Source organism: Protomyctophum parallelum (assembly GCF_964188405.1).
Source record: "Protomyctophum parallelum genome assembly, chromosome: 23".
Taxonomy (NCBI): domain Eukaryota; kingdom Metazoa; phylum Chordata; class Actinopteri; order Myctophiformes; family Myctophidae; genus Protomyctophum; species Protomyctophum parallelum.
The window spans coordinates 33,414,884-33,427,824 of NC_139715.1; the positions used below are offsets into that span (position 1 = coordinate 33,414,884).

At 38.4% G+C, this 12,941-nt stretch overlaps 1 protein-coding gene across 1 annotated transcript in view; it reads left to right on the forward strand.

Annotated features, from left to right (window-relative positions):
- The window catches only part of rpgrb (retinitis pigmentosa GTPase regulator b), a gene marked incomplete at its 3' end in the record, with an annotated part of 41,553 nt that extends 34,275 nt beyond the window's left edge, over positions 1-7,278 (forward strand). Inside the window, exon 16 of the mRNA XM_083758507.1 lies at positions 7,274-7,278. Within this exon, the coding sequence (XP_083614633.1) occupies positions 7,274-7,278 (5 nt within the window). The remainder of the gene's footprint in view (positions 1-7,273) is intronic.
- Positions 7,279-12,941: the final 5,663 nt, after the last annotated feature.

Genomic DNA, 12,941 nt, shown 5'->3' on the forward strand with positions numbered 1-12,941 from the left:
GTTATGTTTATTACATGCACTGTAACTGTACACATGTGGTTATGTTTATTACATGTACAGTAACTGTACACATGTGGTTATGTTTATTACATGCACTGTAACTGTACACATGTGGTTATGTTTATTACATGTACAGTAACTGTACACATGTGGTTATGTTTATTACATGTACAGTAACTGTACACATGTGGTTATGTTTATTACATGCACTGTAACTGTACACATGTGGTTATGTTTATTACATGTACTGTAACTGTACACATGTGGTTATGTTTATTACATGTAGTGTAACTGTACACATGTGGTTATGTTTATTACATGTACAGTAACTGTACACATGTGGTTATGTTTATTACATGTACTGTAACTGTACACATGTGGTTATGTTTATTACATGTACAGTAACTGTACACATGTGGTTATGTTTATTACATGTAGTGTAACTGTACACATGTGGTTATGTTTATTACATGCACTGTAACTGTACACATGTGGTTATGTTTATTACATGTAGTGTAACTGTACACATGTGGTTATGTTTATTACATGTAGTGTAACTGTACACATGTGGTTATGTTTATTACATGTACAGTAACTGTACACATGTGGTTATGTTTATTACATGTACAGTAACTGTACACATGTGGTTATGTTTATCACATGTACAGTAACTGTACACATGTGGTTATGTTTATTACATGTACAGTAACTGTACACATGTGGTTATGTTTATTACATGTACAGTAACTGTACACATGTGGTTATGTTTATTACATGTACAGTAACTGTACACATGTGGTTATGTTTATTACATGTACAGTAACTGTACACATGTGGTTATGTTTATTACATGCACTGTAACTGTACACATGTGGTTATGTTTATTACATGCACTGTAACTGTACACATGTGGTTATGTTTATTACATGTACAGTAACTGTACACATGTGGTTATGTTTATTACATGTACTGTAACTGTACACATGTGGTTATGTTTATTACATGTACAGTAACTGTACACATGTGGTTATGTTTATTACATGTACTGTAACTGTACACATGTGGTTATGTTTATTACATGTACAGTAACTGTACACATGTGGTTATGTTTATTACATGCACTGTAACTGTACACATGTGGTTATGTTTATTACATGTACAGTAACTGTACACATGTGGTTATGTTTATTACATGTACAGTAACTGTACACATGTGGTTATGTTTATTACATGCACTGTAACTGTACACATGTGGTTATGTTTATTACATGCACTGTAACTGTACACATGTGGTTATGTTTATTACATGTACAGTAACTGTACACATGTGGTTATGTTTATTACATGTACAGTAACTGTACACATGTGGTTATGTTTATTACATGCACTGTAACTGTACACATGTGGTTATGTTTATTACATGTACAGTAACTGTACACATGTGGTTATGTTTATTACATGTACTGTAACTGTACACATGTGGTTATGTTTATTACATGTACAGTAACTGTACACATGTGGTTATGTTTATTACATGCACTGTAACTGTACACATGTGGTTATGTTTATTACATGTACAGTAACTGTACACATGTGGTTATGTTTATTACATGTACAGTAACTGTACACATGTGGTTATGTTTATTACATGCACTGTAACTGTACACATGTGGTTATGTTTATTACATGCACTGTAACTGTACACATGTGGTTATGTTTATTACATGTACAGTAACTGTACACATGTGGTTATGTTTATTACATGTACAGTAACTGTACACATGTGGTTATGTTTATTACATGCACTGTAACTGTACACATGTGGTTATGTTTATTACATGTACTGTAACTGTACACATGTGGTTATGTTTATTACATGTACAGTAACTGTACACATGTGGTTATGTTTATTACATGTACAGTAACTGTACACATGTGGTTATGTTTATTACATGCACTGTAACTGTACACATGTGGTTATGTTTATTACATGTACAGTAACTGTACACATGTGGTTATGTTTATTACATGTACAGTAACTGTACACATGTGGTTATGTTTATTACATGTAGTGTAACTGTACACATGTGGTTATGTTTATTACATGCACTGTAACTGTACACATGTGGTTATGTTTATTACATGTACAGTAACTGTACACATGTGGTTATGTTTATTACATGTAGTGTAACTGTACACATGTGGTTATGTTTATTACATGTAGTGTAACTGTACACATGTGGTTATGTTTATCACATGTACTGTAACTGTACACATGTGGTTATGTTTATTACATGTACAGTAACTGTACACATGTGGTTATGTTTATTACATGTAGTGTAACTGTACACATGTGGTTATGTTTATTACATGTAGTGTAACTGTACACATGTGGTTATGTTTATTACATGTAGTGTAACTGTACACATGTGGTTATGTTTATTACATGTACAGTAACTGTACACATGTGGTTATGTTTATTACATGTACAGTAACTGTACACATGTGGTTATGTTTATTACATGTACAGTAACTGTACACATGTGGTTATGTTTATTACATGTACAGTAACTGTACACATGTGGTTATGTTTATCACATGTACAGTAACTGTACACATGTGGTTATGTTTATTACATGTACAGTAACTGTACACATGTGGTTATGTTTATTACATGTACAGTAACTGTACACATGTGGTTATGTTTATTACATGTACAGTAACTGTACACATGTGGTTATGTTTATTACATGTACAGTAACTGTACACATGTGGTTATGTTTATTACATGTAGTGTAACTGTACACATGTGGTTATGTTTATTACATGTACAGTAACTGTACACATGTGGTTATGTTTATTACATGTACAGTAACTGTACACATGTGGTTATGTTTATTACATGTACAGTAACTGTACACATGTGGTTATGTTTATTACATGTACAGTAACTGTACACATGTGGTTATGTTTATTACATGTACAGTAACTGTACACATGTGGTTATGTTTATTACATGTACAGTAACTGTACACATGTGGTTATGTTTATTACATGTACAGTAACTGTACACATGTGGTTATGTTTATTACATGTACAGTAACTGTACACATGTGGTTATGTTTATTACATGTACAGTAACTGTACACATGTGGTTATGTTTATTACATGTAGTGTAACTGTACACATGTGGTTATGTTTATTACATGTACAGTAACTGTACACATGTGGTTATGTTTATTACATGTACAGTAACTGTACACATGTGGTTATGTTTATTACATGTACAGTAACTGTACACATGTGGTTATGTTTATTACATGTAGTGTAACTGTACACATGTGGTTATGTTTATTACATGTACAGTAACTGTACACATGTGGTTATGTTTATTACATGTACAGTAACTGTACACATGTGGTTATGTTTATTACATGTACAGTAACTGTACACATGTGGTTATGTTTATTACATGTAGTGTAACTGTACACATGTGGTTATGTTTATTACATGTAGTGTAACTGTACACATGTGGTTATGTTTATTACATGTACAGTAACTGTACACATGTGGTTATGTTTATTACATGTACAGTAACTGTACACATGTGGTTATGTTTATTACATGTACAGTAACTGTACACATGTGGTTATGTTTATTACATGTAGTGTAACTGTACACATGTGGTTATGTTTATTACATGTACAGTAACTGTACACATGTGGTTATGTTTATTACATGTACAGTAACTGTACACATGTGGTTATGTTTATTACATGTACAGTAACTGTACACATGTGGTTATGTTTATTACATGTACAGTAACTGTACACATGTGGTTATGTTTATTACATGTACAGTAACTGTACACATGTGGTTATGTTTATCACATGTACAGTAACTGTACACATGTGGTTATGTTTATCACATGTACAGTAACTGTACACATGTGGTTATGTTTATCACATGTACAGTAACTGTACACATGTGGTTATGTTTATTACATGTACAGTAACTGTACACATGTGGTTATGTTTATTACATGTACAGTAACTGTACACATGTGGTTATGTTTATCACATGTACAGTAACTGTACACATGTGGTTATGTTTATCACATGTACAGTAACTGTACACATGTGGTTATGTTTATCACATGTACAGTAACTGTACACATGTGGTTATGTTTATTACATGTAGTGTAACTGTACACATGTGGTTATGTTTATTACATGTACAGTAACTGTACACATGTGGTTATGTTTATTACATGTACAGTAACTGTACACATGTGGTTATGTTTATTACATGTACAGTAACTGTACACATGTGGTTATGTTTATTACATGTAGTGTAACTGTACACATGTGGTTATGTTTATTACATGTACAGTAACTGTACACATGTGGTTATGTTTATTACATGTACAGTAACTGTACACATGTGGTTATGTTTATTACATGTACAGTAACTGTACACATGTGGTTATGTTTATTACATGTAGTGTAACTGTACACATGTGGTTATGTTTATTACATGTACAGTAACTGTACACATGTGGTTATGTTTATTACATGTAGTGTAACTGTACACATGTGGTTATGTTTATTACATGTACAGTAACTGTACACATGTGGTTATGTTTATTACATGTAGTGTAACTGTACACATGTGGTTATGTTTATTACATGCACTGTAACTGTACACATGTGGTTATGTTTATTACATGTACAGTAACTGTACACATGTGGTTATGTTTATTACATGCACTGTAACTGTACACATGTGGTTATGTTTATTACATGTACAGTAACTGTACACATGTGGTTATGTTTATTACATGCACTGTAACTGTACACATGTGGTTATGTTTATTACATGTACAGTAACTGTACACATGTGGTTATGTTTATTACATGTACAGTAACTGTACACATGTGGTTATGTTTATTACATGTACAGTAACTGTACACATGTGGTTATGTTTATTACATGTACAGTAACTGTACACATGTGGTTATGTTTATTACATGTAGTGTAACTGTACACATGTGGTTATGTTTATTACATGTACAGTAACTGTACACATGTGGTTATGTTTATTACATGTAGTGTAACTGTACACATGTGGTTATGTTTATTACATGTACAGTAACTGTACACATGTGGTTATGTTTATTACATGTACAGTAACTGTACACATGTGGTTATGTTTATTACATGTACAGTAACTGTACACATGTGGTTATGTTTATTACATGTAGTGTAACTGTACACATGTGGTTATGTTTATTACATGTACAGTAACTGTACACATGTGGTTATGTTTATTACATGTAGTGTAACTGTACACATGTGGTTATGTTTATTACATGTACAGTAACTGTACACATGTGGTTATGTTTATTACATGTACAGTAACTGTACACATGTGGTTATGTTTATTACATGTAGTGTAACTGTACACATGTGGTTATGTTTATTACATGTACAGTAACTGTACACATGTGGTTATGTTTATTACATGTACAGTAACTGTACACATGTGGTTATGTTTATTACATGTACAGTAACTGTACACATGTGGTTATGTTTATTACATGTACAGTAACTGTACACATGTGGTTATGTTTATTACATGTACAGTAACTGTACACATGTGGTTATGTTTATTACATGTACAGTAACTGTACACATGTGGTTATGTTTATTACATGTAGTGTAACTGTACACATGTGGTTATGTTTATTACATGTACAGTAACTGTACACATGTGGTTATGTTTATTACATGTACAGTAACTGTACACATGTGGTTATGTTTATTACATGTACAGTAACTGTACACATGTGGTTATGTTTATTACATGTAGTGTAACTGTACACATGTGGTTATGTTTATTACATGTACAGTAACTGTACACATGTGGTTATGTTTATTACATGTACAGTAACTGTACACATGTGGTTATGTTTATTACATGTACAGTAACTGTACACATGTGGTTATGTTTATTACATGTAGTGTAACTGTACACATGTGGTTATGTTTATTACATGTAGTGTAACTGTACACATGTGGTTATGTTTATTACATGTACAGTAACTGTACACATGTGGTTATGTTTATTACATGTACAGTAACTGTACACATGTGGTTATGTTTATTACATGTAGTGTAACTGTACACATGTGGTTATGTTTATTACATGTAGTGTAACTGTACACATGTGGTTATGTTTATTACATGTAGTGTAACTGTACACATGTGGTTATGTTTATTACATGTACAGTAACTGTACACATGTGGTTATGTTTATTACATGTACAGTAACTGTACACATGTGGTTATGTTTATTACATGTACTGTAACTGTACACATGTGGTTATGTTTATTACATGTACAGTAACTGTACACATGTGGTTATGTTTATTACATGTACAGTAACTGTACACATGTGGTTATGTTTATTACATGTACAGTAACTGTACACATGTGGTTATGTTTATTACATGTACTGTAACTGTACACATGTGGTTATGTTTATTACATGTACAGTAACTGTACACATGTGGTTATGTTTATTACATGTACAGTAACTGTACACATGTGGTTATGTTTATTACATGTACAGTAACTGTACACATGTGGTTATGTTTATTACATGTACAGTAACTGTACACATGTGGTTATGTTTATTACATGTACAGTAACTGTACACATGTGGTTATGTTTATTACATGTAGTGTAACTGTACACATGTGGTTATGTTTATTACATGTACAGTAACTGTACACATGTGGTTATGTTTATTACATGTACAGTAACTGTACACATGTGGTTATGTTTATTACATGTAGTGTAACTGTACACATGTGGTTATGTTTATTACATGTACAGTAACTGTACACATGTGGTTATGTTTATTACATGTACAGTAACTGTACACATGTGGTTATGTTTATTACATGTACAGTAACTGTACACATGTGGTTATGTTTATTACATGTAGTGTAACTGTACACATGTGGTTATGTTTATTACATGTACAGTAACTGTACACATGTGGTTATGTTTATTACATGTACAGTAACTGTACACATGTGGTTATGTTTATTACATGTACAGTAACTGTACACATGTGGTTATGTTTATTACATGTACAGTAACTGTACACATGTGGTTATGTTTATTACATGTACAGTAACTGTACACATGTGGTTATGTTTATTACATGTACAGTAACTGTACACATGTGGTTATGTCTACAGAGTCTGAGATGACAGAGGGGGGGGCCAGTACCATCCACACAGAGGACGCAGACATCAGCAGCAAACCAGCCAATGGGACAGCAGATGACAAATCAACCAATCAGTCGAGCAAAAAGGTGTGAGAGGCTGTTCACAGAATTAACCCATTCTGACCGGGCACCCATTTTGGTGTCGGCATCATGTTATGCTTTAGCTATTGAAAAATAGCAGATCTACAAGCTCGTATCGCGCCACCGAGTGGCGCGATACGAGCTTGTAGGTCTGCTATTTTTGAAAAAAAAAAAAAAAAACGACTGACATTTTTAGAAGCTGATCTCAGGTCAGAATGGGTTCATCAGACCAGTGTGTGTCCAGCGGAAACCTCGTATGAATCTGATCTCAGGTCAGAATGGGTTAAATTGGCACACGCCTGATGTTTATGGCCTCAAGTAGTGGCTATTAGGTTTTCAGGTATACGATGTATTATTATAACACCACTTTGTGTCCCATATCTAACCCTCTATCTATAGAAACGGTCCACAATCGTCGAGGTGAATTTTCTTTTAAATGTAATTTCTTTTCTCACAGCAGCAAATGCTATAATGAATTCCTGAGTAGACGAAACAAGGGTGTTTGTCAGAGACTGCTGCTAAATAATAAAATGAAAAGACAATTTACCTCGTGAGTGCGGACTGTTTATAGACCAGAGGCTCTCAAAGTGGTCCAAGGGGTGCCTCGGAGTACTTTGATGATATTTGGAATTTATCAATAATGACTTCAGTTTATGTATGAAATATATTTTCAATTTGCCATAATGGAAACTACTATTACGCTTTCCTCGTGAGACATACTGTATCTTAGACTTAGGGGGAAATATTTACATATACCATAAATGGTAAGGTTCTACTTCTACGTAACAATGCAATTCTGGAGGTGCCTTGGATGAGAAGGTTATTATTTACGGCTGACCTGAGACCAAAACTGTTTGAGAACCACTGTTGTGTATCGTGAGAGTCTGCACCCGTCTATCCTTCTCTGAAACTATGCCTAACTTAACCATAACCGCAAGCATAACCATAACCTAACCATAACCTAACCATAACCGCAAGCATAACCATAACCATAACCATAACCTAACCATAACCGCAAGCATACCCATAACCTAACCATAACCGCAAGCACGGGAGCAGCGCATGTCGGACCATCGCATTTTAGCATCGCATCGCATGTCCCCGCGCTTCGGACCTTTGGTGTGTCGGATCTGTGTCTGTACCATAGACTGTAAGAAATATGGACAAAGCGTTCCCCGGGTCTAACATGGACGTAAAATGAAGCCTGTAATTCCTTGCACTGTAAGTCGCCATATTTCTAGATCCGTTTTGGCTCAGCTGGCCATTGGCTGGCCCAGACAACGAGGCGGGACTTCCCCCCCCCCCTTACTCTTCATTGGTTTTTATTTTGACTGAACGGGGGGTGGCTCCCGTTCATAGACTGTAACGGTAGCCACGCCCCTCAGAACATACGCGACTTTATGGTCATTTTTTTTATAAATGGGACCATCATTTTCCAAAAAGAATATTATGACATGAGAAATGAGACTTTAAACTTTAAACTAGAAAGTATTCATGACCATGTTTATTAAGGTAATACAGTCTAGGTGATGTTGGGCCCAAATACATGGGCCTCTATGGGGCTATGGGTTTTTTTGGGCCCAATGACAGCGCCACAACAGGCCATTATATGAACTTTCAGGAAATCCCGATTTCCTTAGTGGCCTCACAAAATATCTGTCTGACTGCCCCCCTAGTTAAATATCTGTCTGACTGCCCCCCTGGTTAAATATCTGTCTGACTGCCCCCCTGGTTAAATATCTGTCTGACTGCCCCCCTGGTTAAATATCTGTCTGACTGCCCCCCTGGTTAAATATCTGTCTGACTGCCCCCCTGGTTAAATATCTGTCTGACTGCCCCCCTGGTTAAATATCTGTCTGACTGCCCCCCTGGTTAAATATCTGTCTGACTGCCCCCCTGGTTAAATATCTGTGTGACTGCCCCCCTGGTTAAATATCTGTCTGACTGCCCCCCTGGTTAAATATCTGTCTGACTGCCCCCCTGGTTAAATATCTGCCTGACTGCCCCCCTGGTTAAATATCTGTCTGACTGCCCCCCTGGTTAAATATCTGCCTGACTGCCCCCCTGGTTAAATATCTGTCTGACTGCCCCCCTGGTTAAATATCTGTCTGACTGCCCCCCTGGTTAAATATCTGTCTGACTGCCCCCCTGGTTAAATATCTGTCTGACTGCCCCCCTGGTTAAATATCTGTCTGACTGCCCCCCTGGTTAAATATCTGTCTGACTGCCCCCCCTGGTTAAATATCTGTCTGACTGCCCCCCTGGTTAAATATCTGTCTGACTGCCCCCCTGGTTAAATATCTGTCTGACTGCCCCCCTGGTTAAATATCTGTCTGACTGCCCCCCTGGTTAAATATCTGTCTGACTGCCCCCCTGGTTAAATATCTGTCTGACTGCCCCCCTGGTTAAATATCTGTCTGACTGCCCCCCTGGTTAAATATCTGTCTGACTGCCCCCCTGGTTAAATATCTGGCTGACTGCCCCCCTGGTTAAATATCTGTCTGACTGCCCCCCTGGTTAAATATCTGTCTGACTGCCCCCCTGGTTAACAGTTTGACTGTTTTTTACGATTAACCCGCATTTTAATCAACCCCCCTTCACTGCCGAGATTGTTGTATTACCTTTAGAGCATACGCTGAATTATTTGGGCTTTTAATCCGCGAAAATCCATCAAAAAAAGCTCCCGTGGTTTGTTATGATCTGTGTGTAGCATCCACCATCTTGGTGCACGCGGAAGACGCACACAAGATTGGTTTCAATGAGGCGTTGCACCCAATGCATTTCCATTGGCCTCAATTTCCCAGAAGCCCTAGCAGCCCACAGCATGTGACGATTTCCGGTTTCGTCATCACAGCGAAGCCATCCAGTCTCATACTCCGCGACGAAGACGGATTTTCTTTTGATTCATTACATTACGGCGGATTAAACACATAAAACAAAAGGCGGGTATGTCCGATACGGCAGCGACATTAACCTGGAGTAATCCATTCAAGGCACGGAAACTGTTAAATATCTGGCTGACTGCCCCCCTGGTTAAATATCTGTCTGACTGCCCCCCTGGTTAAATATCTGTCTGACTGCCCCCCCTGGTTAAATATCTGTCTGACTGCCCCCCTGGTTAAATATCTGTCTGACTGCCCCCCTGGTTAAATATCTGTCTGACTGCCCCCCTGGTTAAATATCTGTCTGACTGCCCCCCTGGTTAAATATCTGTCTGACTGCCCCCCTGGTTAAATATCTGTCTGACTGCCCCCCTGGTTAAATATCTGTCTGACTGCCCCCCTGGTTAAATATCTGTCTGACTGCCCCCCTGGTTAAATATCTGTCTGACTGCCCCCCTGGTTAAATATCTGTCTGACTGCCCCCCTGGTTAAATATCTGTCTGACTGCCCCCCTGGTTAAATATCTGTCTGACTGCCCCCCTGGTTAAATATCTGTCTGACTGCCCCCCTGGTTAAATATCTGTCTGACTGCCCCCCTGGTTAAATATCTGTCTGACTGCCCACCTGGTTAAATATCTGTCTGACTGCCCCCCTGGGTAAATATCTGTCTGACTGCCCCCCTGGTTAAATATCTGTCTGACTGCCCCCCTGGGTAAATATCTGTCTGACTGCCCCCCTGGTGTGCACCCCGCTCAGCTCGGGACTTCTGTCCCCCAGTACTTGCAGATATCTATTAGTATTTTAGTACTTGCAGATATCTATTAGTATTTTAGTACTTGCAGATATCTATTAGTATTTTAGTACTTGCAGATATCTATTAGTATTTTAGTACTTGCAGATATCTATTAGTATTTTAGTACTTGCAGATATCTATTAGTATTTTAGTACTTGCAGATATCTATTAGTATTTTAGTACTTGCAGATATCTATTAGTGTTTTAGTACTTGCAGATATCTATTAGTATTTTAGTACTTGCAGATATCTATTAGTATTTTAGTATTTGGAGATATCTATTAGTATTTTAGTACTTGCAGATATCTATTAGTATTTTAGTATTTGGAGATATCTATTAGTATTTTAGTATTTGGAGATATCTATTAGTGTTTTAGTACTTGCAGATATCTATTAGTATTTTAGTACTTGCAGATATCTATTAGTATTTTAGTACTTGCAGATATCTATTAGTATTTTAGTACTTGCAGATATCTATTAGTATTTTAGTACTTGGAGATATCTATTAGTATTTTAGTACTTGCAGATATCTATTAGTATTTTAGTATTTGCAGATATCTATTAGTATTTTAGTATTTGGTATCTTTGACGTGCCGTTGTCCTCAGCTCTTCTCGTTCCGGCGGCTGTCGTTGTCCAAGTCGAGGCGGACGGACCAGAAGGCCGCCGTCGCCGCCAACGCCAACGCCGCGGCCGTCCATGAAGAACAGAGCCGCCCCTCTGGGTTCCTCGGCGGCGGCGGCAAACCGGAGGCCAATCCCGGCGGCCCGTCGGAGCAGGCGACGCCACCGTGTGACGCCAAGCAGCCGCGCTCTCGCTCTGAGACCTGCTCCCTGCTGTGATGTCACAGAACCCCGCCCCCACAGAACCCCGCCCCCACAGAACCCCGCCCCCACAGAACCCCGCCCCCACAGAACCCCGCCCCCACCACCCCCACCTCGCTCTGAGACCTGCTCCCTGCTGTGATGTCACAGAACCCCGCCCCCACAGAACCCCGCCCCCACAGAACCCCGCCCCCACAGAACCCCGCCCCCACAGAACCCCGCCCCCACAGAACCCCGCCCCCACAGAACCCCGCCCCCACAGAACCCCGCCCCCACAGAACCCCGCCCCCACAGAACCCCGCCCCCACAGAACCCCCACCACCCACACCGGAGGAAGGACCTGCTTCTCCTCACACTGCAGTTCCAAACAAACGCTAAAGACGAGCGTGCACTGCAGTGACGTTCCTGTGTTCCAGTGGCGTGTGCAGTATCGTGCAAGCCGTTTTTTTTTTTCTCCAACCCATTCTGACCTGAGATCAGATTCATACGAGGTTTCCACTGGACACCCACTGGTCTGATTAACCCCATTCTGACCTGAGATCAGATTCATACGAGGTTTCCACTGGACACCCACTGGTCTGATTAAATGTGCCTTGTTTCTCAAATGAACCACTAATATTGTTCAACGGTCAACCACTATCTGTTCACAAGTGACCTATTTATTGACTCCTCACTTCAATCCTCTGCTTCAATCTCTACGAAACAATCTCCTGCCACGCAGGATCCAGCCTACCAAAACCTACTATTTTAACCACTTAAAACATAATTGACCCATGCTTCCCCCCCCCCCTCCTCTACGGCAAATCTCTTGTGTGTGAAATGTTGCCCAGTAGCAATATGACATGGCCAGAGATTGGAGCCTTTATGTGGGCAAATATCATCCTACTGAGAGACCTTACTGTCTGGTCAGTACGAGGCCACGATGAGCCGTTCAGGATTACCGTAACATATCCTCTTTTTCAGAATACAAAACCCAAGGAACAGAGAGGAGTCTTTATTGTCACATAACCTCATAACCTCTGACAATCACATAAATGATGTCCCAGTGTAGTTGCAGATGTGAC